Genomic DNA, 26,684 nt, shown 5'->3' with positions numbered 1-26,684 from the left:
TATCACCATGTGGCTGGCCAAAAACAGAAATCAAGAAAGATTCTTAATTTTTATTTTTTTTTAGTTGTAAGGAAACAGACATTGAGTCGTTCCTGAAACAGTTCACCTCTAACTAGGCTAGCTAACTGAATCTTTAGGGAGCACCACATAGTAGGCAGCAGTAGATTAGGGTTAGATATAAGATAACCAAGAAAAACTACAGCTTTGTCTTGGTAACTGTGCCTACTGACTTGACAGTTAAACATTCACGAAACTGAAGTTCTTCCTGCTACATCATAAACTAAGGGACCAGAGCACTTTCCCACCTGCAACTCATGCACCAAGGGAGACTCTGCATCTTCAAAAGACTTTATCACCTCGTTTGCATTGTAGTTATGACAGGTTATCCACAGTGTTCCTTCCTTTCCTGACGATCTGCCCTATCATCCATCTGTCTGGGAGATTCCAACTTTGAAGTGGCGTTACGGGTAGGTATGCTATTCAACAAGAATGTATGTAGAAAAGGTGAAAAACTCAGGGTAGAGTTGTCAAAACCTGATGAGTCTTTACCCAAAAGAAGAACTTAAACCCTCCAAATTGATTTACTAAAAGTTTACACCAGTGTGGGAAAGTCTCCTTGTCTGTAGAGGTAGGGAAACTTGTAAAAAGTTTATGACTGTTCCTGGTTGCCAAAGCAACCTGATGCTTCCCTGCTTCCTTCAGCTGGAGGAATTGCTTGTGTTTTTGTTTTCTCTGTAGCTTCTATGGGCTATGGTGACAGCTGTCAGCAGCACCCCACTCTCTGTGCCTCCATTGTCTAGAACACCATAATTTACCAGCTGTCAGAAACCTCTAGAGGACAGTTGAGGGCAAGGATAGCAAGAAGAAACAAATATACGACGTACAAGTGGTGCAACTTCGAATACACTCCACAGCAAAGCGATGGAGAGGTGTGGAGAGACCGAGGTGGCTAAGGAGAGGGATTGAGCAAGGACAGCATGAGAGGCGAATCCCAAGAAAAGGGGTGGGTACAGCAGGTGCCACATCAGAAGAGAGGGGCGGGAAGGCGCTGAGCCGGGCCAGGATCCGCGATTCCCGGACGTTCTGAGTCTGTGTCACAGGGGCAGGACAAGTTCCCAAGAAGACCACTGAAGGATTACCCACACAGCAGCAGCCTTCAAGGCTGCCCTGGTCCCGTTCTTCCGTCCCAACACCGGAAACGGAAGTGACCACGCTGCACACTTCCGGTCGGGCTCCGGGAGGTGGAAGCAGCTGCCGGACGGTGAGGAGCCTCAGTTCTGACGGCCTCGGGTCGTGGCTCTGTGGGCGGGGCGCTGGGAGCTGGCACGCTGTGCCCCTTAGCGGGTTTGCACTTTGGCGAGGGACCCCATTGGCTTTGGTGCGGGTCCCGGGCGGGTTTGGTTTGTCCTTGACGAGCGTCCCCCCTTGGGCGGGGCTGTCTCCGCCCTCAGAGTTAGTTCCCTTTTGCCCCTGTGGCCTGAAATCTGACAGTCCAGGCTGGATGGAGATCCCGTGTCATTTCTTACCTCCCGGTTCTCTGTGTTCCGGTGTGTGAGTGGATTCTTTCTTGCAAAGGTTTTGTGAGCTTTCCTTCAGCATCTGGCTTGTACCACTGCCACTGGGACTGCCTTTCACCTGTCAGCTGGAGTGGGTGACACTGTGCCAACCGGAGTGGTTGGATGCTGAGTATAACACCTAGCACCGTAAATAGAATTATGCCGGTTTTAATGTCGTTGGGAATGCTGAGGATAACATGTCAAACCAAAGCAAGAAAGCCAAAACCTACAATTGCAATTTTCTCAATTTATAAAGACATAGAGAAGAGAGAAATAAAAACAGTCCTGTTAGAAAGTGGTAGCCTCTAGAATCCTATTTCCATTGCCTGCTAGGATTTTCTATTTGTGTGTATGTAATTTTATAATCGGAAGGTGAAGAAAGATAGTGTTTGCAGTGCTGTTCCACTTGAATGAGAAGTGCAAAAAGAGAGAGATGCAAAGGGAGAAGTTACATGCCTGGAAATCTACGATGGATTTTAGTGGTTTTCTGAGACTACATGGGAATGGAGAGTGAAAAGCTCCAGGAGGTGGTCTTTTTTTTTTTTATCACATCTGTGAATTTTGAGTAGCTGAAATCTAGCGAAGCAATGTTATTGATTTCCCTCTTTCACTAGAAAAATAGCCTGTGTAGGTCCACGACTAGGATAGTATTGGCTCTCAGATTGAAGTCTGACTGACCTAGTATCTGAACATCTATCTGTGCTTAGGGGAACAAACTACTTGAGTGAGGAGAATATGTTCCTTTTTTTCCTGTCTTAACTTTATTTTGAAGGTGTTAAAAAGTAAAAAATGGAATCTTGGGTACTCAGAGCAGTGCTAACGGGGAGTCATAGGATTCATGTTTGCTCACTGAGCTGCTGAGGTGTATGTAATAGTCATTGTCTTCCAGTGAGTACCAGTGGGCATGGCCAGCAATGGGAATGACAGCTCCAGAGATGAATAGAGATGCCTTTGACATAGTCTTAAGTCCCTGTATAAATATCCTGTGAGTGTGCCTGTGAGATATCTCTGCTTCTCTCTGTTAAGGTAAAACCTTTCCAGCACTTAAATTTCCAAAGATTTGTGATTTTGTGAAGGAGTGAATGACCCAAGTTCAGTGTTTATGTCTGGTGTGCTGATTTGAATATGATAGAAACTCTCCTTTAGTTGCACTGTGACCACATGACCTTTGCATGGTAAGTTTGATGCCATCACTTCAACCTTTTCAACATACCCTCTCCGTTGTGTACCTAGTGTACCTGTGGCATGATATGTGCAAAGATTCTGCCTGCCTTTTGACCATGAAGGAGACAGATCTGGAGGCTGTTGCAACAGCAGTCCAGAGGGTTGCTGGGATGCTTCAGCGCCCAGACCAGCTGGACAAAGTGGAGCAGTATCGCAGAAGGGAGACTCGGAAGAAGGCTTCTGTGGAGGCCAGGCTAAAGGTAGGAGACCATAGAGATCATGGGACAGAGACATTTGTCTATAGAGTTTCTGCTCTGTTTGCCTACTTGCCTACAGCCCTATTTTATGGAGACATTTTTCTAGCTTGAGGTTCCCTCCTCTCAGATGACTCAAGTTATCCGAGTGTCAAGTTAACATTATTCCCTAATAAGCTTCTGGATTTCATTGGTATTTATTGTGTCGTGCCCCACCCTCCCATCTCTTTTTACTAGTTTGGGCTTTTTTTCCCACCTGGGTTATTTTGACAACCTTTTTTTTTTTTTTTCTTTTTCTTTAAAGAATTATTTGAATGATTGACTCTATTATGTATTGCCCTTTTATAATCCTGATCTTTAGTATTTTTTTAATGCTGTCTACTGTTTCTGAATTCTTGTTCTTCTTTTTCTAAGACCTTGAGATAGATACTTAGCCTAGTTTGAGATCTCTGGTATTTCTCATGTAAGTATTCAAAGCTATTAACTTTTCTTAAGATAGCCTTAGCTGTATCCTAAAGGTTCTGATAAATTGTGCCTTCACTTTCACTTACTAAGAATTTTGAAATTTCTACCCTGATTTTTTTTCAATGACCTACTGATGATTCAAGAGAATTGTTTCAGTCTCCCAATTATTTTTTTTTACAGTATCTGTGGTCTTTCTTGCTTTTGATTGTTAGTTTTATTCCATTGTGATCTGATAAGATGTAAGAAATTATTTGAATTTTGTTTTTGTTAAAACTTACTGTATGGACTAAAATGTTATCTATGTTGAAGAAAGTTCCATAGCTTAATGAGAAAAAATGTTTTATTACTCAAATGTTGGATGGAATACTCTGTAGAATCAGGTGTGTCTGAACTGTTATGAATCGTTATGAATGCAGCCCAACATACAATATAAGCATACTTAAAACATGGGATTTAAAAAAGTCCTATAGTGCAATTGTTGATCACAAACTTTGTAGGTAACAATGTCATGTTGCAATGTTAATAGGTTAGGCATCCCTGTGTGTAGACAATCTCTTAAATCTATTTGATCTATGGTGTAGCTTAACAATGAAGTTTGTTTATTGAGTTTTAGTCTAGATGACCTATTGATAATAGTGGGATTTTTTTATTAAACCGTTATTAAAGTATCAGTACCTGTCTGCCTCTTTATGTCCAGTAGTATTTTATGAAATTGAGAGACCCATATTTGGTGTGTTCATATTTATAATTGTTGTATCTTCACGTTTTTTATTAAGAGCTTTTTTATTCATTTATCTCGAATTATGTTATTTTTTACCTCACTTTAAAATTCTTTTTTTTTTTTATTCCTCTTTCATATATTATATCTTGACCACAGTTTCCCTTCTCTCCTCTCAGCCCTCCACCTCCCCCTCCCCATCCACTCCTCCTCCATTTCCCTTCAGAAAAGAGCAGGCCATCAGAAATACCAACCACACATGGCACATCAAGTTATAATAAAGCTAGGAATATACTGTCATATCAAGGCTGGACAAGGCAACCCAGAAAGAGGGAAAGGGTCCCAAAAGCAAGCAAGAGTCAGAGACAGTCCCCACTCCCACTATTAGGAGTCCCACAAGAACATCAAGCTACACAGCCAAAACATATATGCCTAGGACCTAGGTCAGACTTATACAGGCTCCTGATTGTTGGTTCAGTCTCTGTGAGCCCCTATGAGCCCTGATTTGTTGATTCTGTGGGCTGTGTTCTTGTGGTATCCTTGACTCCTCTGGCTCCACAGTCCATCCTTCCCATCTTCCACAGGATTCCCCTAGCTCTGCGTAATGTTTGGCTGTGGATCTCCGCATCTGCTCCTATCAGTCACTGGATGAAATCTCTCCAATGACAATTATGCCAGGCTCTGGTCTAGCAACGTGTAGCAGCGTATCATTAGGAATCATATTATTGACTTTTCTTTTAATTGGGTCCTAACAGGACGCTTGGTAGAATGTTGCTCTTCATAATCCTTTCTGGATCTACTTATGTTAGAATTTGGATTTAATTTTTATAGGAAAAGTCTCTTCTAACTCTTCCAAAAAGATCATCCCTCTGTCAGATGTTGGGTTGAATAAGTTCTTTGCCATTCTTTAGGCTGCCATTTGTTCAATTGATGGTGTCCTTTGCCTTACAGAAGTTTTTTTCAGTTTCATGTGGTCCCATTTATTGTCAGTCTTAGTGCCCACATTATTGGTATTCTATTCAGGAAGTTGTGTCCTGTGTCAATACATTCAAAACTACTCCCTACTTTCTCTTTTATCTGGTTCAATGTATCTGATTTTATGTTGAGGTCTTTGATCCACTTGGACTTGAATTCTGTGCAGGGTGATAGGTATTGATCTATTTGCATTCTTTTACATACCAACATCCAGTTAGACCAGCACCATTTGTTGAAGATGCTTTCTTTTTTCCATTGTGTAGTTTTGGCTTTTTTTTTTTATCACAAATCAGGTGTCCATAGGTGTGTGGATTTATGTCTATGTCTTTGATTTGATTCCATTGATCAACCTGTCTGTTTTTATGTCAGTACCATGTGTTTTTTATTAGTATAGCTCTGTAATACAGCTTAAAATCAGGGGTAGTGATACCTCTAGAAGTTCTCTTATTGTATAGGATCATTTTAGCTATCCTGGGTTTTTTGTTTGGTCATTGTTTCCTCCCTATCCAGATAGGGTTTTTTGCTCGTTTACTGAGTGGAATATGATAGAATCTTTGCTCTCCTTAGTTAATCTATTCCTTTTTAAATTTATTCTTTCCTGTATGCTCCTGAATAATACTGCCTTCCCCCCTTCTCTCTGCTTATGATTCTTTTAAGTATTAATTATTCTTTTTTTTTCCTGGAATTGGGTGATTTTTATTCCAGTTAAATGATTCCTTCTGAACTTGATTCTCCCTGGAAAAATTTATTCCTTAGGAAATCATATATGGCTGTCATTGGCTCTGCTTACCTGCATGGTGTCTCCTTTAGGCCGCAATCCAGTCACAGCTAGATGGAGTACGCACAGGCCTAAGCCAGCTCCACAATGCCCTGAATGATGTCAAGGATATCCAGCAATCACTGGCTGATGTCAGCAAGGACTGGAGGCAGAGCATCAACACCATTGAGAGCCTCAAAGATGTAAAAGATGCAGTGGTGCAGCACAGCCAGCTGGCCGCAGCTGTGGAAAACCTCAAGAACATATTCTCTGGTGAGTGGCAGATGGTAGAGGGAAGTTGGGGGAAGATTTGGGAGGCTGCTAGAACACTCATGGTGGTGCCTTCCCACACACATACCTGCTTTTCCTTCACACACCTGGAGATGTGTAGAGACCAGCATTTCTTTGCCATATACTTTTTAGGCCTATCCTCAGGTACACAGTAAGTTTGATTCTCTGAACATGAATGGAAAGGGTCCGTTAAGCAAATGTGAGTAAGGACCAGCAGAGAGCACACTACTCTGTGTCAGGGTAGTGTGCAGAGCCAGTGCTTTTTGGCTGTGGCTGAGTGACTAGGAGTCTACTGCAAAGGAATAGAGGTAGCAGTACATGTTTAGAAGGGTAGCTGACTGGGTAGGATGAGGGGCGGGCCCTGAGAAAGAGGTTCTATGAGAACAGTGGTTCTTAAGCTAGGACAAGGACGTGCACAGGCCAGGGAGCCTCTGGGATGGGAGCTAAGTGGGTAGAAGAGAGCAGGGCAGGAGTCAGTGTGACAGCCAGAACTGGGGGAACCCTGGAAAAGAGGCAGGGGACTGACTGACTGACTGGCCAGAGTTATCTCTTTGCTACCTGTGTCAGGGAATACAGATTGCTCATCCATGTCAGCTGTATCCAGTCATGAACTCTTTTCAGTGTCCAGAAAAATCTCAGGAAACATTGGCCAGTTCACTGGCCAATGACTGGGTTATGGGTTTTCTTCATAGAGAGATCTTTTCAAATTTTTACAGCTTTGTTTTTCAGTCTGGTAGGTTTTTGTTTCCAGGAATTTGTTTGATCTGGGTTGTCCAGTTTCTTGGTATTCAATTTTTCATTGTTCTCTCTTACAGCCTTTTTAAATCAGTTTCTGAAAATTAGTAATAATATTCCTACTCTCATCTTAATTAGAATCTTTTTACTTAGACCATTTGAGCTAAGGGTTTGCGAGTTTCCTTGATCTTTTCAAAGGAACAAGTTATCTCTATTGATTTTTATTTTCTGTTTTATATTCTTTATTTTGTTTATCTATTCCTATCTCTATTATTTCCTTCCTTTTTTAGCTTAGGGATTAGTTATTTTTTTAGGATTTATTTATTTTATTTTATGTGTGTGAGTGTTTGCCTGCATATATATTTGTGTACCACATGCATGCCTAGGGCCTATAGAAGTCAGAAAAGGGCATTAGATTCCCTGTAACTGGAGTTGTGGGTGGTTCTGAGCCTCTGTGCAGGTGCTGGGAACTGAATCGGGTTTTCTGCAAGAACAGCAAGTACTCTTAACCACTGAGCTGTCTCTCCATACCATCTTCTTTTTTCAGCTTCTCAGATGTAAAGATAGTTTGTTGGTTTTCCATTGTATCCACTGCTGTACTGCTTACTCTGAGTTTTGTTATATTGTATTTTCTTTTTTTCCTTCTTTCTATCTTTTTTTTCTTTTTGGTTTTTTTGAGAGAGGTTTTCTCGGTGGCTTTGGAGGCTGTCCTGGAAATAGCTCTTGCAGACCAGGCTGGTCTCAACTCACAGAGATCCACCTGGCTCTGCCTCCCAAGTGCTGGGATTAAAGGCGTGCGCCACGACTGCCCAGCTTATATTGTATTTTCATTTGCATTCTTTTCTACATAGCTTTCAGTTTCCGTTAGGTTTTCTTCTTCACTCAGTTGATTAAAAGCATTGTTCGACAAAAATTGTAGATCTTTCAGTTTTCCTTCTGTTACTAATTTCTGACTGTTTCATTCAAAGAAGATATTTTATACAGCTGTATTTTAAAAAATCTACTGAGATTCAATTTGTTACCTAAATGCAGTCTGTCTGGAGACTGTCCCTGTGCAGTTAAGAAGAATATGCATGCTGTTCCATCTTCAGATCTTAAATTCACTAACATGTAAAGACTTTATTTCTACATAACTTCATCCCACCCCTCTTCAGTTTCTTCTTTATACCTTGTATATGTTCAAAAACAAACTGATACTGTATTTGTCTTTCAGATCATGTAGAAAACAAAAAAATTGTGTTAAATACTTGCTCTTGTTTTTACTTTTGTTAAGATTTTCCCTACTTTGTTTTTTGTTTGTTTGGGTTTTATTTTATTTTTATTTGTGCTGGGAATTTTAGGTGGTCTCATGTAACTCAGGTTGGTCTTGAATTGCTATGTAGCTAAATATGACTTGAATTCTTGATCATCCTGTTTCTATCCAAGTGCTGGAATTACAGGTGTGTGTCACGATTTCTCCATGACTCCTAGTTACTGTCTTTTTATGAGTTACTGTCTAATGTCTTCTCATTTTCCTCTAGTATGTCCTACAGATAGGTCTAATTGTAAAGGTTTTTCAGCTTTTTCTTATTTGGGAATCCTAATTTCTCTCTCACTTTTAAATGATAGTTTTGCTATAAAAGATAAAAAATTCTTGGTAAAAGCTGGACTTGGTGGCTCACCATTGTAGTCCTAGCCATTGAAGGCTGAGGCAGGAAGATTGTTGCAAGTTTCAGGTCAGTTTGGGCTACATATTGAGACCCTATCTCAAAAAAAAAAAAAAAAAAAAGAAAAGAAAAGAATGAAAAAAGAAAAAGAAAGAAAAAAGGAAAGGGGAAAAAGAAAAGCCATTGCATTGCAGCGTTTTCTTGTAGTGCTTTTAGTATATAATCCCCAAATACATCTGGTGTCCACAATTTCTGATGAGAAATCTGCTAGTGATATTTCTTAGGAGTCTTTTGTAAGTTTCTTCTCTTACTATTTTCATGGTTCCCTAACTGTTTGACTAATTGTATTGTGTCTTAGTGTGAATCTTTTGGTTTGCCTTTCTTATAGGTCATTGAGCTTCTAAGATATTTACATTAGTGTCTTCTATCAAACTTTGGAAGCTTCTAGTCATTATTTCTCTAAAGGATCTCTCTTCTTGTTTTGAGATTACTACAGGATATAGTCTGTCTTATGGGTTCATGAGTTCATCTGGGCTCTGTCTACTTTCTTTAGCCTTTTTCTTTCTGTTCCTGATAATTGCCATTTTCCTCTCTTAACATTTTCTGGCTCTGTCTCCTCTCTGCTCAAATTCACCTTGTACCCACTTTAGTTAAATAGTTGTTTTAATCTTTATGTTTAGTAGGCCTGCCATTAGGTCTTTTCTGAAGCATTGTATTATATTCTGAAGTATTGAATTGTTTCTGTTTTTGTTTCTTTTGTTTTTGTTTTAACCTTTGAATGGTGTGTGCTGATAGTGTGCTTTATGTTCTGTTTTGGGCATTTGATTATAACATGATAAACTTGGATGTTGGGATTTTCCAGAATTCTGGTTTTAGAATCTCTTTTACGTAGGATCTTTTCTGAGCCTTTTCCTCTGCCTGAGCATGCATAGTGATTTTTTTCTTTTTTCTTTTTTTTATTTTATTTTAATTAGAAAGAAATTATTTTACATGTCAATCCCAGGTCCCTTTCCCTTCCCTCCTCCCCTGCCCCCCAACTAACACCCTACCTATCCCATACCCTTTCTGCTCCCAAGGGAGGGTGAGGGGGGGGTCTTCAAAGTCTGTCTTATTCTTTGGGATAGGGCCTAGGCCAACCCCCTTGTGTCTAGGCTCAGGGACTATCCCTCCATGTGGGATGGGCTAAAGTCCATTCCTATGCCAGGGATAAGTACTGATCCACCACAAGAGGTCCCATAGATTTCCAAGGTCTCCTCACAGACAACCACATTCAGGGGGTCTGGATCAGTCCCATGCTGGTTTCCCAGCTATCAGTCTGGGGACCAAGAACTCTCCCTTGTTCAGGTCAGCTGTTTCTGTGGGTTTCACCAGCCTGGTATGGACCCCTATGCTCATCAGTCCTCCTCTGCAACTGGATTTCAGTTCAGTTCAAGGTTTAGCTGTGGGTGTCTGCTTCTACTTCCACCAGCTGTTGGATGAAGGCTATACGATGGCATATGAATTAGTCATTAATTTCATTATCAGGAGAGGGCATTTAAGGTAGCCTCCCCTCTGTTGCTTAGATTGTTAATTGGTGTCATCTTTGTAGCTCTCCAGACATTTCCCTAGTGCCTGATCTCTCTGACATGACCTATATGTATATGCATGTACACACACACACACACACACACACACACACACACACACACACACACACACCTCTTTGAATGCCTTATCTATTCCAAAGAGATAGAAAGAAAATTAGAGAAAGGAAGGTATTCATCCTTTTTATTTCCTGGAATTCACATCAGCAATAGTAGCTATAAACCAGCTAGAAGCAGTCATCAATAGTCAGAACATGGATCACCATACTTGAAGCATGGGATTTTTTTCTAAAACCCACCTTAGCTAAGGAAAATGGCATTCACTGGCTTAGAAACACACACACACACACACACACACACACACACACACACACACACACACACACACACACAGACAGCTGAACTTGACTGTAATTACTTAATTTCCATTTAGGTCTTCTTCAGGGAGTTACTAGCCTTTCATAGACTCCAGAGTTCAAAACCATTAGTGTCTGTCAGGGCAGCTGTCTAAGTAGAGAGATGGATGCCAGGTACCTGGTTTACCTGCTGTCATCTCTATGTGTACACACAGCCTTTATGTGTTTTCACTGAGTCAACTTGTACCTTTCTCTAGTGCCCGAGATTGTGAGGGAAACCCAAGATCTCATCGAGCAAGGGGCTCTCCTGCAGGCCCACCGGAAGCTAATGGACTTGGAGTGCTCTCGGGATGAGCTCATGTGTGAGCAGTACCGCATGGACAGCGGGAATAAACGGGACATGACCCTCATTCATGGCTACTTTGGTAGCACACAGGGCCTCTCTGATGAGCTGGCTAAGCAGCTGTGGATGGTGCTGCAAAGATCACTGGTCACTGTCCGCCGCGATCCTACCTTGCTGGTCTCTGTGGTCAGGATCATTGAAAGGGAAGAAAAAATTGACAGGCGGATACTAGATCGAAAAAAGCAAACTGGGTTTGTTCCTCCTGGGAGGCCCAAAAACTGGAAGGAGAAAATGTTTGCCATTTTGGACAGAACTGTGACAACTAGAATCGAAGGTACACAGGCAGACACCAGAGAGTCTGACAAGATGTGGCTTGTGCGCCACCTGGAGATCATCAGGAAGTATGTCCTGGATGATCTCATCATTGCCAAGAACCTGATGGTCCAGTGCTTCCCTCCCCACTATGAGATCTTCAAGAACCTCCTGAGCATGTACCACCAGGCCTTGAGCACTCGGATGCAGGACCTGGCATCAGAGGACCTTGAGGCCAATGAGATTGTGAGCCTCTTGACGTGGGTCCTAAATACCTATACCAGGTAGAACTGATTTCATGCATTATGTGTTCTTTTATCTAGAGACTTCTAAAAGCACACTGACCAACAGTTTGCAAATAGTCTCATGCATTTTGAACCCATGCCTTTTTCTGGTTTGTGAAAGTCTTTCTCTTCTGCCAGTTGGGGACTTACCCTCAAGGATGAACCACCTCTCGTGTGGGTATAGTTGTTTCTACATGGTCTCTGCTGCCTGCCTTGAGCACTCTGTTACGAGCTATGGTATTATTTTGTGTTGCTCACTGTGTACACTCTTGCTTCTTCGTGGTGATTCCCTGAGACAGGTATAGTATTGGAACATTTTATAGGTTGCATGTGACTCTAGGAAATGCAGTGACTAGTTCAGAGTTACCAGACTGGTAAAGAGATTTGTTTTCCTTACCAGGATACTGCAACAGTTAATCATCCAAATATAAACTAATTTAGTAGTCCATACCTGTAGTTCCCGAACTCAAGAAACTTGAGTGGAAAGATGGTTTGAGCACAGCCTGGGCAGAATAGCAAGACCTATCTCAAAAAAAAAAAAAAAAATAGCAACAAGAATATATAGAAAAAATATGTAGACTATATAGAAAAATCAGTTATTCCTTTTGCATTGCAGCTTGAGACTATTACTTTATGTGAAGGAACATGAGCCACTTTATGCATGAAGTAGTTGAAGGTGGACTTTGAAAAAATGTCACTGGGAAGCTATTGTGAGATGCTTTAAGATTAGGTAATTAAAATGGTTATTAATTTTAACTTTGCTTGATTTTCTGGGGAGAAAAACAATATTAAATAATATACTAAAAGTTCTTTGTTTTTGCCCATCTTGTTACTGTGGAGAAAGAAAGCATGCTTTTAACAGTGAGGTTTATTTTATGTGTGATTTTAACTATTTATAGTAGAGTATTTCTTTTTTTATTTTAGATTTATTGATTTATTATGTATACAGTGTTCTGTCTGCATGTATCCCTGCAGGTCAGAAGAGGGCACAACCATTACGGATGGTTGTGAGCCACCATGTGGTTGCTGGGAATTGAACTCAGGACCTCTGGAAGAGCAGCCAGTGCTCTTAACCTCTGAGCCATCTCTCCAGCCCCTAGTAGAGAATTTCTATACCTCAATATAGAAAGACATGAGCAAAATGAAATTGTCAGGCATGGGTGATGATCATTATTTGATACCCTTTTAAAAAGGTTTATTTTTATTACTTGTAATTATATGGAGTTATGTATGTGTATGCATCTGGTTATGTACATTTGAGTGCAGGTGCCTTTAGATGCCAGAGGTATTAGATTCACTGGAACTGGACTTGCAGATGGTTGTGAGCTGCCTGATGTGGGTACTGAGAAATGAACTCAGATCCTCTGAAAGAACAGCAGCTGCTCTTAAGCACTGAGCCATCTCACTGGCCCCATCATTTTATAGCTTTTACATGCACAGGCCTGAACTGTAGTTTTTAGCCACTGTTGGGGGGTCCAGATAGTCTCCATTATTATCCCATTCTGTAGTCTTTCACCAAGCCCAGGCCCTAGTGTGTCATGTGTCTTAGACTTTTTTGAACCCAGTAGCATGAACAAATACATTTTCTCTGAAACAGCATTTGTTTCCCTGCCTTCTGAACAGTAAAATGAATGTTATTTTCTTTCTTTGCAGACATGTTTCCTTCACTAACATTTATCCCTTGTCCTAGTCTTATCCTCCTATAGGGATTAGTGACTCTTAGGACAGTGCTTAGTGTTCCAAATAACAGTACTTGTCCATTATCTTCTTACTGAATGAGTGTGACAATTTGACAATTCTTATTTGCCTGGTCCTGGTCTCAGCTCTGGAGATACAGTGATTGAAGCACACAAACCTTTGTTGATTCTTCCCTGCATTTGAGTGTGAGCCAGTATATCTGGCACAATTCGAGGAAGCCATATTAAGATTACATAAGTGGCTATATAAGCTGCATGGTGGCATCATACAGGGACCTCCAAATCCTTGACCTTTCTGTGCTGTCCACGAGACCTCTATTCTTCCTGATTTGTGGAGTTGTAGAAGTGTTAGCATTGAGATCTCTAGGATAGTGCACACCAAGCCAAACATGTAGACGTGTTCTGTTGTGGTTTGTCATTTACACCTGGCTTTCACTGCAGTGCAGAGATGATGGGGAATGTGGAGCTGGCCCCAGAAGTGGACGTTAGTGCCCTGGAGCCTCTACTCTCTTCAAACGTGGTCTCTGAGTTGCTTGACACATACATGTCAACACTCACAGTGAGTAGAACTGGCTTGCAGTCCCAGAAAGTGCTTAGTGGTTGGTTGTCTGTCTGAAATGTGGTGAGACATCTGAGCTAATGTCCACAATAGACAAGCTGTTTCTTTGGGTCTTGTCATGTCCATTTTCTGTTAAAGAAGGGACACCTGACTCTGCTTCTGGAGCTCATTTGAATGTATTTCACAGATATGTGAGTCTCTTCTGCTGGAGGAGCCAACCTGTGCCACCCATTTTGCTGGCAAAGCCTTATGTCTAAGGTTGCATTAATCACCTTAGCATTGTGTTCCAATGTGGGGTGGCAATTTGGGGAGCAAAGGGCAGGTCTGACATCAGTTTCACAACCAATAACAGCCTCATAAGATGGAAGGTGCAACAAGATGACATCCAAGCCTCTACTGAGGGTCCCTGGGGTCTGGAGTCCTGTGTTTTGCTGTGGCCTGAGATGACTGGGCTGCCACGTCTATTCTCTGATGGCCTCAACCTAACCGTCAGATGGTGAACATCCAGTTTTGCCCTCCAGCGTAATGTTCATCCATAGCCTTCTTGATCCTTTCCCCTCTTTACCTACAGTTAGGGTTTTGGTGGTTCACATATGCAGAGACCAATATGAGCACTGCACACCAGTGAACTGCATGTGAGGTGCCTACTCTAGCATGCTCTATGCTTATGCTTGGGAGCAAGAATTGCTATGAGGAGCTGCATCTGATCTGTGCAGCAGCTGCAAGTGCTGCAGGGAAAATGTTAGATACAACTCAGAGCCTGTTCTTTCCTTTTCCATGATACCAAACTCCTAGTCCAACATCATCGCCTGGCTTCGGAAGGCACTGGAAACAGACAAGAAAGATTGGAGCAAAGAGACAGAGCCAGAAGCAGACCAGGATGGCTACTACCAGACTACACTTCCTGCCATTGTGTTCCAGGTACAAGCCCTGGGTTTAAAGGTCCCATTTCCCATGTGGTTAATAGGATCCGCTGGTTTCATAGACAGAATACCTCAGTCTTCACAATGTAGTAAAGATGTCAAGAACACACTTCCCCTGGTGTCTCTATCTCTGCTTTCTGTAGCTAAAGAAACGGAGGCTTAGGATTGTACTCACCAAGTAGTGTTACCCAGGCTCACTTGAGGTTTTCTAGAAAATCTTTTGGGGTCTGAACTGGAAGCTAATTATATGTTGGGTGTGCACGGTGCTTCCATTCTGCAGTTATTTACATTCTATGCTGGTAAGTGGTCAAGTCTTGTCTTTAAAATGCTACACTGAAGTTTAATCTGGTGAAATCTAGGGAAGTTGTATAGCATTTTAAAGATACTTTTTTATCACTAGACGATACTGGATGATTAGGTCCATGTATGCATTGAAGGGGCCTGTATTAGCCCAAGATACCCTAAGACCAAGTTCTTGACACAAAGATTTATTTGCCCTAGAGAGAGAGGGGCAGGGAATGAGAGACAAAGGCAAGAGATAAAGGACTAGGGAAAAGGGGATGGGAACAAGGGAGGGGGGAGAGGTATTTGTCCCAGGGGACAAAGGACTACCTCTACATAGAGAAGAGACAGATGTGGCCTGGATGAATCGCAGTTTATAAAGGTAAAAGGGGAAACATCCCACACACATACCTCCAACCCCCCAACACTTCCATCACCCCCTCCCTGTTTTTGATTGGACAGGTTAATTTGGGCAACCACTGGGGGGCTTTTGATTGCTAGACTTCAATACTTGGATAGCTGGACCTTGGTAGCCTCAGCAGGAGGAAGTGGCCAAATAAGGGAATAGACCTTGGTGGCTAGCTTTAGGAATATAATCTAACAGTTTTTAGCAAGGCAGAGGGAATGGGGGAGAACATGTTTGCCATGTTCGGGCCAGTTAGAGTCCCTTCACACATAACTAGACATAACCATCCTCAGAGCCCTACCTCTTGTCACATTGCAGAGGTCTTTCATTCCCATTGTTAGGGTTATTCCTAGATATTTTATCTTTTCAGAGGTATTGTGAATGGGAATATGTCCATAATCTTTCTTTATATGTTATGTTGGTGTGTAGAAAAGATCTTGATTTGTTTAAGTCGATTCTGTATCTTGCCACATGCTGAATTTATTGTTTCTAGACATTTTCTAGTAGAATTTTTTGGGATTTCTAATAATACCATGTCAGCTGCAAATAGGGTTAGTTTAACTCCTTTCCCTATTTTTATTTTCTTCTCTCACCTTATTACTCTAACTACTGTTTCAAGCACACTAAAAAAAAAAAAAAGTAGGACAAATGGACAGCCCTTTCTCATTCCCAACTTCAGTGGGATTGCTTCAATTTTTTTTCTGTATTTAGGATGATGTTGGCCATTGGTTTCCCATATACAGCTTTTATTATGTTGAGTTATGTTTCCTCTAGCCCCCATTCTTTAGGACTTTTATCATGAAGGCATGTTGAATTTTGTCAAAGGCTTTTTCTATATCTGTTGAGATGATCATATGATATTTGTCTTTAAATCCATTTATGTGGATTTATTTTATTGAGTATTTTGAATGTGTGTTCATCAGACATATTGGCTTTTAGTTTTCTTTTTTGTTGTCATTTCCTACTTTTGTCTTTGAGTGATACTGGCTTGATAGAAGGAGCTCTCTCTCTCTCTCTCTCTCTCTCTCTCTCTCTCTCTGTGTGTGTGTGTGTGTGTTTCTCTGTCTCTCTGTCTTTGTCTCTGTCTATCTCTCTTAAACTATCTAAGACTGATTGGCTGTAGAGCTTCATTGAAAGTCTGGTATAGTTCTTCTGTGACTCCACCTGGTCCTGGCCTTTTTTGGGGGGGAGGGAATGGAAGACTTTTTATTACTATTTCTATATCCTCATATGTTATGAGTCTGTTTGGGTTGTTGACTTCTTGGTTTAATTTTGGTGGTTCCCCAAATCTAAAAATTCATCCATTTCTTTTAGTTTTTCCAAATTAATGGAGTACTGGTTTTTAAACTATTCCCTTATAATATTCTGAATTTCTTTGGTGTCTGTTGTAATGTTTCCCTGTTGATTTTTTTTTATTTTTATTGAATTCTGGTTTTCAAGTCCTGGGTTGTCTTCAGTATTTCCATCAACCCTATATTTGTATTTTCCTGGGCATTATTCAGGTGTAAATTCTTTTTCCTTAATTTCACTCAGCTGCTTTTTTGTGTTTTCTTTCTTTGATGAATTTTCTGTGTTCCTTTGAATTCTGTTTCCTGAGGTACATCCAGGTAATTCTTATTGGCAGGCATTTTTATAATGTTTAGTAGGTTTTAGAGGAGAGATAAAGGCTTGGTCTTTCATGTTGTTTGTATTTTTTGTGAGGAGTTCCGGGCATATGGACTTTGTTAATTCTGTGTCTGATGTGACAAAGTAGGTTGAGAGGGATGGATTAGAGAATATGAATATGCAGGTGGGTTGGACCTAGAGGTTGGAAATTGCTCAGGAGGAATGAAAGCCCATGGACAAAGGGGACTGGACTGGTGTGCAGGTTGTGTGTCTTGGTCCAAGCCTGGGGTGTGGGTGTAGATCTGGCTGACTGGAAAGGCTGGGTGTGGTGTGGGTCAGAACAGGCAGGATGGGTTACAGGAGAAGCCTAGAGGTTGGTTGAGGTGAAGTAGGGGTGGCTAGACTAGCCCAGGGCACTAGATGAGGGATCCAGGCTAGATCTAGCAGGTTGTGAGGGTGTCAAGCAGAAAGAGTCAGGCAGATCACCAAGGTAGACCTTGGAGAAGGATGTCCTGGGTAGAATTTTATTAATGGGGAACATTTTTCTATACTCTTGCAAGACTATTTCAGATTCTTAAGTTTTTCAATTTTTAGATGTTTGAACAGAATCTTCAAGTTGCTGCTCAAATAAGTGAAGATTTGAAAACAAAGGTACTGGTTTTGTGTCTTCAGCAAATGAATTCTTTCCTAAGTAGGTATGTATTTTTGCCATTGATCTAACTTACAAATTATGTGTTTTAAAATTAAGAGCAAAAATTTGTTGATTCTAGTATGCTGTCATTAACCCTCTTTTTTGTTGTCTAAAAGTGCAAAAATATCAAAAAGAAGTAAAGAGAAAGAATGCTAAAATGAAGACATCCTAAACAGATAGGACATGTAACATACTGTGTCCCAGTGGGCCTTTCCCTGTGAATTGTTCACATAAAGATTTTCAAGCCTAGACAGAATACTGTGAAATCCGTTCTCCCATCATACTGGTCCAAGTTCTTTTAAGCCACCCTCATGTGGCCTGCTCTCTTATCCTATTGTCCCCTTTTTGTGACTCCCTTCTACCAATGCAGTTCCCAGATGTTGCTATCCATGTGTCAAGTTATCTGCTAGAACCACAACAGCATCAGTTATGCAGTGGGTATCTGACATCTTGTATTAAGAGTTCATAGTCTCAAACTGCTAGGTTGGCAGGCCTGTGTCACTGTGCTCTAGGTCTCTAGGCCTCTGGGGCATGAGGGCTGCCCCTCCCCCTCTTCACTAGGAGCCACTTCAGAGGCTGACATGGATCTCCTTTTACATACTGGCACCTGTCTTCAACATTGCTACTTAGTGGTTATACAGTCTGTCCACCTCGGATAGCTCCATTGCTAACTAAGTCCCTTCCTTAGAATCCCATCTGCTACCCACCTCTGGGGTCATGATTTGATTCCTCTCATTCTACTCACAGCACACCTGATCTCCACATTCCACCCATAGAGTTATATCTAAGCTCCTCAGCCCCTTTATGGGGCCATTGCCCAAGTATTCCAAGGCTGTCACTTATCAGGGTCACTTCTAAGTCAGTCACTTCATCTTTGAGGTGGGATCTTCTACGAAGAGGATTTTTGCATGGTTGATCTGGAACCACAGACAGCAGACAAAATCAGAATAAATGTGTAGATCTTCCCCTTTAATTAACAGTTTTAGGTTAATAAATCAAACCTTTATACAGAACATTTACTGAGCTAATCTTTTACTGCAGCATATATTCCAGAACCTCCTTAGAAATGAAAGAGTGGCACCCTAGGTGTTTGTTTCCCAGATATCTCAGGAATCTGGTTGTTTTTAGTTTCATTTCCAACATATCAAATGTGTAATAATGTTTTTCACAGTGTTGAGGGTTTTGTGGAGGAGTGGAGTGGGGCACTGTGCCATGGTGTACTTGTGGAAGTCAGAGGACAACTTTGTGGAGTTGGTTCTCTGCTTCTACTTTTATGTGAGTTGCAGGGATTTACCTCAGGTGGACAGGCTTTTGTGGCAAGTACCTTTATCTACTTGAGTCACCTAGCCCGGTTATATAAATTGTGTTCTGTGTTCATAAGATAAAATAAGGTGATGCTTTGTGGTTACAGTTACATGTTTCAGAGTGTCTTCACTTTGAAACTGTGTTTCAAAGCCTGCTACAAAATTGTTGTAAAAATTCATCTAACATAACTGACTCTCTACTCCATCATTAATATGGACTATCTAAAAGCGTGTTGGCTTTTAAAGACTGCCCTGGTCCAAAAGTGGTGATCTGAGTTCCCTGACAAGCATGATGTCACCTGTCCCTGGAGACAGCTTGGGGTTCCCCTGTGTGCTTTCAGATACAAAGAGGAAGCCCAGCTTTACAAAGAAGAGCACCTGAGAAACCGGCAACACCCACACTGTTATGTGCAGTACATGATTGCCATCATCAACAACTGCCAGACCTTCAAGTATGTGGCGTGTAGGACAGAGTGGGACAGAGAGTGTGCAAGCATGTAGCCGCTTCCCTGAGCCCTGGATGTTTCCTTGCAGAGAATCCATTGTCAGTCTGAAAAGGAAGTACCTAAAAACTGAAGCAGAGGAGGGCCCATGTCTGAGTCAGCCAAGCATGGATGGGATTCTGGATGCCATTGCTAAGGAAGGCTGCAGTAGTCTGCTAGAGGAAGTCTTCCTGGATCTAGAGGTGGGCTTGGTTCCCCCACTCCTGGGGCTAGAGCATGGAGTGGTCTCATGCTCTTCTTTGGGATATACTGTCACCTGCCTCATATAGAAGCTACATGTGAGCTGAGAAGTTCCCTTGTATCTGTACTAAACTACAGTCAGAGGGCCACTGACTGCTTTGTGTTAATTAGGACCCTTCCTAGACAAATTTGGATAAAGACTCCCAGGAAATATTAGGTATCAAACTGAGTAGCAAGTTACCCGATAAGTCAAGTATGTGGAAACCTATAACAAAACCCAGCCAAGAGTGCACAGGTCACATAAATCAGCCTCACTTTAGAGTACAATTCCAACATACAACATACCCAAAAACTATTAACAAACAATTTTCATTTGTATCAAAAGCATAATGCACCCTAAACAAGAAGGGCCATTTTGGAACATAGATAACCACCTACTTAAATGTCTTGGCAGGAATCAGCATATATTAAGAAATAAAACTATAGCCATTTGTGGGTCTTGCTGCAAAGGAATCTTTTTTTTTTAAATCATGCCTCATTGAATTCTGATCCCCAGCACCTATGAATGCTTGTAACCCCAGAGCTAGGAGGAGCAGAGAAAGGGACAACTGGGTCTTGCTGGCCAGCCAGTGTAGCCAAAATGGTGATTTTAGGTTCAGTGAGATACCATGTCTCAAGGAAATAAGGTAGAGAGTGACAGAACAGGACACCCAACATCCTCCTCTGGCCTCTTTGTAACCAGTTGAGAAAAGAAGAGACCTGATACAAAAATAGACAAAGGGTACAAATAACCTCTGCACAGAAAAAGAATTACCAGTGTCTAAACATGAGCCAGACATCCATCTCCTGCCACCATAGAAACACAGATTGAGACTTAGTGTAAGCTGTTGCTTAGCTTGGAGGCAAGGATTGAAAACACACTGCCTGATAGAGCTGACTCTGCAGTTTTTCAAGGGTAGTTTGGATATACTTATCAGAGTTTTGATTTGCATACTATTTGACTCAGAAATTCCAATTAAAGGAATTTCACCTGAAAAATAAAAATTCACTACAGCATTGTTTGTAATCACAAATGTGAAAAATATGTAAATGTATATATGAGAATTGGGTAAATTATGATATGTCTATATAGTATATTGCTATTAAATGTAAAAACCAATATTTGCATATCTAGCCTGTTGTTTGTGATGCTTTTTACAAAGCTTGTATATATAATACAAATCTCATAAATGTAAAGTATAAATTTGCAGATTATGTAAAAGTAAGATTTTTTTTTTTAACCTGAATGTCACTGCCACTACAGAAAATCTCTGTGACACCAGGGAGTGCCCACTCTCAGGTAGGGATGATCTGGGCATTGTGCCAGATGAAGATTTATGTGATCACTGTGTGCCTTTCAGCAACATCTGAATGAGCTGATGACAAAGAAGTGGCTGTTAGGGTCCAATGCTGTGGACATCATCTGTGTCACTGTAGAGGACTACTTCAACGACTTCGCCAGAATTAAAAAGCCGTATAAAAAGGTAAACATATGGGTTGTAGAACACTGGAGCCTACCTCCCATCTGATGTGTAATGCAGCGTCACTATAGCTCTCTGCTTATGATAACATGCCAATGTTGACATGATCCAAAGAAGGTCAGATGATGGGCTTGGGTGCAGATTGGAGTGTTCTTTTAAGGAACTGGTCTGACAGCCCTGGTCTGAAGTCTTTGGGCATGTTGGTTTCCACCCTTGTTGGAGCTTGTTGTCTTTGTAAGCCATCTTTACCACCTGGTATTTTTGTGGTCTCTGGTTTTTATTTTATGTGCAGGTGACGGATCTTAAGGAAAGAGGCTGTTATCTGGGGAAATGATATGCACTTCCCAGGCACGTCTTAGCTCCAATGTCAGCCCCCTTACAGCCTGATTTAATTAATGATGTATGTTCCTCTGTCTTCCTCGGAGACTTAGCATGCCCATGGGCCTAATGGTTATGTGTGATTCTCCATTTTGGATCAGGGACAATAGCCTACCCCACTCACGGGGAACAGACTCCAGTGCCGGAGCTGCAGCCACCAGCCATCACATCAGTGGCTGTACAGTTAAGGGATATGACTGATTTAAGTGTCTCCTTCAGTAAGGCTCCATCACCTCTATGTAGGGAGTCCGATCTCTTCAACAAGCCAGCCTTCCTGTGCTTCTACCCATGTTGGTTCTAGACTTTTCCTTTGCTTTGTAATGCTCCAGAGGTTTCCTTTCTCATTTGAGTCTTTCCTAAAGATTCGTGAGGGATTTGGCCTGTGGTTGTTTTGTTTTATCAAAGGGTGCAGGTTGTTGTTTTGTTTTTTCCATTAATCTGAGACTGCCTATGGATGAGGTACTACTGTTTGAGCTCCATCTGAGCTAAGCTCCTCCTGCTAAGCCAGCCTGTCAGTCCATGAGGCCAAAGTTTGTTTGACTCAGGCAGTTAGTTCCCCAATTCCAGTTCCACTCTGTATTGGGTTGAGAGCCTCTGGGACAGGCAGAGTTGGAACAGGCAGAGTTGGAGCCTCCAAAGGAGCCTAGGGCACACATCAAGCAAGTGCTGGCATGGTGTCTGTTAACGAGGGTCACTGAAGCCCATTTGTACATGACATGGTGCCTCTAGAATAATGATGCTGGAAGCAAGTTCTCCCAGGGACTTAAATCTGTCTGATTTTTAGATGGAATGTCAGCATAAAGACTACACAGGCCATGTGTGAGTCCTTTCTTCCTCCTGTTTAACAAGTCTTTCTCTGTCCCACCAGCCAGCTCCCAAATAATGACATCAGAACTTCTTATTAATTATGAAAGCTCAGCCTATAGCTTAGGCTTGTTCCTAACTATTATAACTTAAATTAACCCATATTTTTTTTTATTAATCTACATTCTACCACATGACTTTTACCTCTGTCCCATTCTGTGTGTCTGACTCATTCTGTGTCTTGCTGGCTTCTCTGCCTCTCTTCTTCCCAGAGTCCTCTCTGTCCCTGGAAGTCCTGCCTAACTCCTTCCTGCTTAGCTATTGGCTCATCAGCTCTTTGTTAAATCAATCACAGCAATGTATCTTCACACAGTGTACAAATATCCCACAACATCTGTGCACATGCTGTGTTGACAGTTGGTAACTCCCGTCACCATGTGCAACCAGGAGAGTCCAAAACTTTATGGTGAAATTTAGGTATGCTTAATTGGCTTAATATACTTACTTTAAAATCCCACTAAATATATAGCCAGGTGTGGTACTCTGGAGGCTGAGACAGGAGGATTATTGTGAGTTTGAGGCTAGCCTGGACTATATAGAGCTAAACTAGGTCTCAACAGGAAAAAAAAAAATCCAACCAAGTTGTTGGATAGAAACGATGTGCTCCAGCCTGTTTCCAGGTCATCTTAGGTTTGGTGAGAACGTGTGTGTGTTAGCACTGTGGAATCTGCGGCTAACTACATGCTTCTCTACAGAGGATGACGGCTGAAGCACACAGGCGTGTGGTGGTAGAATACCTGCGGGCTGTCATGCAGAAGCGTATCTCCTTTCGAAGTGCTGAAGAGCGCAAGGAGGGTGCTGAGAAGATGGTCAGAGAGGCTGAACAGCTCCGCTTCCTATTCCGGAAGCTGGCATCTGTGAGTATTGAAGCCATGGGTTAAGCTCGAGGATAGTGGATGTCAGGTTACAGAGTTGTGTTGTCTAAGAGCTTGCTTTTAGTTTCTGTGCCTGGACTGTTTAGTCACATTTATGGGATCCAGCAACATCAGGGACCAGTGGCCAGTTAGTTGTGTCTGTCAAGAGGAGGGTCTTGCCCAGAGCCTTCCCAGCCTCACAATTGATAAACAAATTTCCACAGAGGCTGACACATTAAGGCAACTCTCAAGACTTTTTCTGGTGGCAGCCCATGTGTACTTCATAGACTAACTCATCTCTTCCTGTCCCTCTGCCCTTACCTGTTTGTTCTCTAAGATTCTGGTGGCCTAACTACTAACTCAGTAACCTAATAACCTAATTCCGTGGCTCAAGTGTCTGGGACTAGTTACTACTCCACCAGGCCTATTTCCTGGCTAGAGACCAAGTAGTGACTAACCAAATCACCTCGTGAAACTGGCTCCTGCTCCCTGGTCAGAAAGAATCTTGGGGTGTTTACATGGAAGAGCAAGGTGCCCAGCTTGAAAAGGAGTTTGGAGATGTCACCATCAAGTTGGGACTACTGCAGAAGATTGAGTTAGGGCTGTCCCTCACTCTGCTGCTGTTTTCCAGGGATTTGGCGAAGATGCGGATGGACACTGTGACACAATTGTTGCAGTGGCAGAGGTTATTAAGCTCACAGACCCTTCTCTGCTTTACCTAGAAGTCTCAACTCTGGTCAGCAAATATCCAGATATCAGGTAAATGCTGAGCATCTTCCATCAGCAAGTAGTTCGACAGGCTACTCCTATTGCCCTTAGGAAGACAAGCTGTGAGCATCAGGAGTTAGACTATGTGAAGAGAAAGGTTGTCAGGATTATGGTGGTGAGGGTACAACAAGGGGTCATCTGTGAAGCCTTCCACCAGCCCTGCCTGATGTTAGCAGAATCTGGCTGAGATTTGTACACCTGCCTTGTAGCCAAGCTTTTGTGCCTGAGTGAGTGGTGGTCTGAAGGTAAGCCTAACTGTACAAAGTAGATGGTGTTGGGAAGTATCTTAGTTAGGATTTTATTGCTATGAAGAGACACCATGACCATAGCAACTCTTACAAAAAGGAACACATTTAATTGGGGCTAGTTTACAGTTTCAGATGTTTAGTCCATTATGATGGTGTGACATGGTGGCGTGCAGGCAGACATGGTGCTGGAGAAGGAGCTAAGAGTTCTACATCTTGATCCACAGGTAGCAGGAGGAGGAACTGTGTCACTGGGTGGTATAGCTTGAACATTGGAGACCTCAAAGCCCACCCCCACAGTGACACTTCCTCCAGTGAGGCCACACCTACTCCAACAAGGCCATACCTCCCAATATGGGGCCATTTTCTTTGCAACCACCACAGGAAGGATTGAGCATTGCATCTTTGATGAGTGGAGTAGGGAAGGTTGTGATCTCTGAAGTGGTCTGAAAGGTGATCTTAACCCCCATGATCTAAAAAAAGGAAGCTGACATGTTGTATGTGGCCAGGACTTGAATATATGTACTCAGTATCAGACTGAAGGAAGGGGTATCTGCTCTGTGTCCCTCTACGTGCCGTGCTAGCTTCAGGCCTTAGGAACCTGCCATTTCCTCTAAGGGTGAGCATGGCTAAATTGCCTCATTGCCACTGTTAGAAGAGCAAAAGTCCCAAACTCTCCAGAATCCCCCTTCCCTGGTTGTGTATTCTTGATACCAGTAGTTAGAAAAGCAGAATTTAAAAAGTCCTTTGCATTTTGCAGAGAGAAAGTAAGATGAAATTTTGGGTATCTCTCTTCTGCAAAAGAAGAGGTACCCTTTATGACTGCCAGTATCCCAGGGTGTCACCTGTGGAGACTGAGGGACCTGAGAGATGATGGAGGCTCATGCTGTGGATTTCTTCTCCACAGAGATGACCACATTGGTGCCCTGTTGGCAGTTCGAGGAGATGCCAGCCGGGACATGAAACAGACTATCATGGAGACACTGGAGCAGGGCCCCATGCAAGCAAGCCCTAACTATGTGCCCATCTTCAAGGAGATTGTTGTGCCAAGTCTGAATGTGGCAAAACTCCTTAAGTAGCCCTGCCCTCCGCTGCCTCATGTCTTTACTGTGTGGCTTCCTGTTGCCACCCTAAGAAGAAAATGTATTAAAACAAAAGCCCTTCTATGGGTACTCCAGTTTCATGTGCCTGTCTTCTATGGCATCATACTGTTCTCTATGAAAACCTCTTGGTCACTGTTACTGAAAAGATGTATAGTGGACGTCACTTGTTCTTCCCTGATGAGGCCTTGCTCTGCTTAGTTGACACACTTTGAGCCTCTGCCACTTAGTTAAAGGAAAGGAAAGCCAGAGAGCTTCTCATTCCTAGCTGTTCTGACTGGTGTCAGCTGACCTGTGAGTAGTCCTCACCAGTCTCTGGGACCAATATCTACCTTGGCCTTTCTGCCTTTCTGACTGTCCCTAGACACTCCTCAGTCCTCTTGTCAGGGGAAAAAACAAAAAACAAAAACCTCACCTGCTAAACCAGGGAGCCCCACCCAGGTGAGCACTACCTCGTATGGCTTGAGTGCCATCTGGGTCAGTTATACCAGAAGGATGAGAATTATCACAAGTAAAAATTTAGATCAAAGTATATATGAAAAATGAGTATTTAAAATATGTGTATATAGCATGCTTATTTGTGATCCAAGGTTTCTGCAATTCTTTCCCTAATTTAGCCAGCCAGTGGTGGCATTATTTTGCACATTAAGCTAATTAGTAAGATTATATTCAGAATAAATAGTGGGCCCCATGTCTTGTGAACATGGTCTGCAGAACGTGGTCTGCTTACCTGAAGAAGAGGTAATACCTGGATGGGTTCCCTTGTCCACAGCTCTCCATGTACATAGATGGTTGTCCTCTCCTCATTCCAGAGCTCCAGGGACTTCCTAAGTTAAAAAGTGGTGAAAGGCCTGGTAGGGCCTGTCTATCTCCTGGGCCTTGTACCATGTGGCCACCCTTGAATGTGTGGACTAATGCTGTATTTTCTTTCTATGTTTGATGGTAGTGTTAATAGTTTGCTTTTATTTCATTCCTACAAGGTATAAAAATTCACAATAACCCTTTTTCTACGTGGAACTAAGTAAGAATTCCTCTGGGACTCAGAAGAGACATGGATTTCCTAGAGGGTCTGGCTAGTACTGTATTGATCCAGGGCCTGCTCAGTAATCTGCTCAGTGTGAATGAAAACTGGACAGTGTTCATTAAATGTGCACTGAGAAATATTGACCAATGGCAATGACCTTTCAATGACAGATTTCTCACTGCAGGCTGCTGCTGCTGCTGCTGCTGCTGCTGCTGCTGCTGCTGCTGCTGCGTGTCTAGGCTAGACATTAGGACAACTACTGCAGGCCCATGTGGTTAAGCCCATTTGTCTGGCCCTGGAAGTCAACATAGGACAGAGGAAATCATGTTCCTGAACAGTGGG

The 26,684-nt window shown here is 42.2% G+C and overlaps 1 protein-coding gene across 2 annotated transcripts; it reads left to right on the top strand.

Annotated features, from left to right (window-relative positions):
• The first annotated feature begins 1,121 nt into the window (after positions 1 to 1,121).
• Positions 1,122 to 25,401, top strand: Exoc3 (exocyst complex component 3). Of its 2 annotated transcripts, none has more exons than XM_027400168.2 (13): positions 1,122 to 1,261; positions 2,790 to 2,980; positions 5,943 to 6,162; positions 10,758 to 11,439; positions 13,578 to 13,695; positions 14,491 to 14,616; positions 17,506 to 17,606; positions 19,248 to 19,358; positions 19,441 to 19,591; positions 20,990 to 21,112; positions 23,047 to 23,208; positions 23,837 to 23,964; positions 25,126 to 25,401. In XM_027400168.2, the coding sequence occupies exons 2-13, from the start codon at positions 2,807 to 2,809 to the stop codon at positions 25,295 to 25,297; spliced, it is 2,268 nt and encodes a 755-aa protein (XP_027255969.1). In that variant the 5' UTR covers positions 1,122 to 1,261; positions 2,790 to 2,806; the 3' UTR covers positions 25,298 to 25,401. The 2 variants fall into 2 exon arrangements, with proteins under 2 accessions (XP_027255969.1, XP_027255968.1); XM_027400167.2 differs by lacking the exon at positions 1,122 to 1,261 and adding an exon at positions 1,410 to 1,547.
• Positions 25,402 to 26,684: the final 1,283 nt, after the last annotated feature.

Source organism: Cricetulus griseus, chromosome 2 (assembly GCF_003668045.3).
Source record: "Cricetulus griseus strain 17A/GY chromosome 2, alternate assembly CriGri-PICRH-1.0, whole genome shotgun sequence".
NCBI lineage: Eukaryota > Metazoa > Chordata > Mammalia > Rodentia > Cricetidae > Cricetulus > Cricetulus griseus.
Note: the sequence above shows the minus strand (reverse complement) of the source record. Positions and strands in the feature narration are given on the sequence as shown.

What these genes read in the sequence shown, in the direction of transcription:
- Exoc3 (XM_027400167.2), top strand. Translation starts at nt 1,502, where the DNA reads ATGGAGATCCCGTGTCATTTCTTACCTCCCGGTTCTCTGTGTTCCG. An exon ending in AACAACTGCCAGACCTTCAA is followed by an intron (nt 19,359 to 19,440) that starts GTATGTGGCGTG and finishes GTTTCCTTGCAG; the next exon opens with AGAATCCATTGTCAGTCTGA. An exon ending in AAGTCTTCCTGGATCTAGAG is followed by an intron (nt 19,592 to 20,989) that starts GTGGGCTTGGTT and finishes TGTGCCTTTCAG; the next exon opens with CAACATCTGAATGAGCTGAT.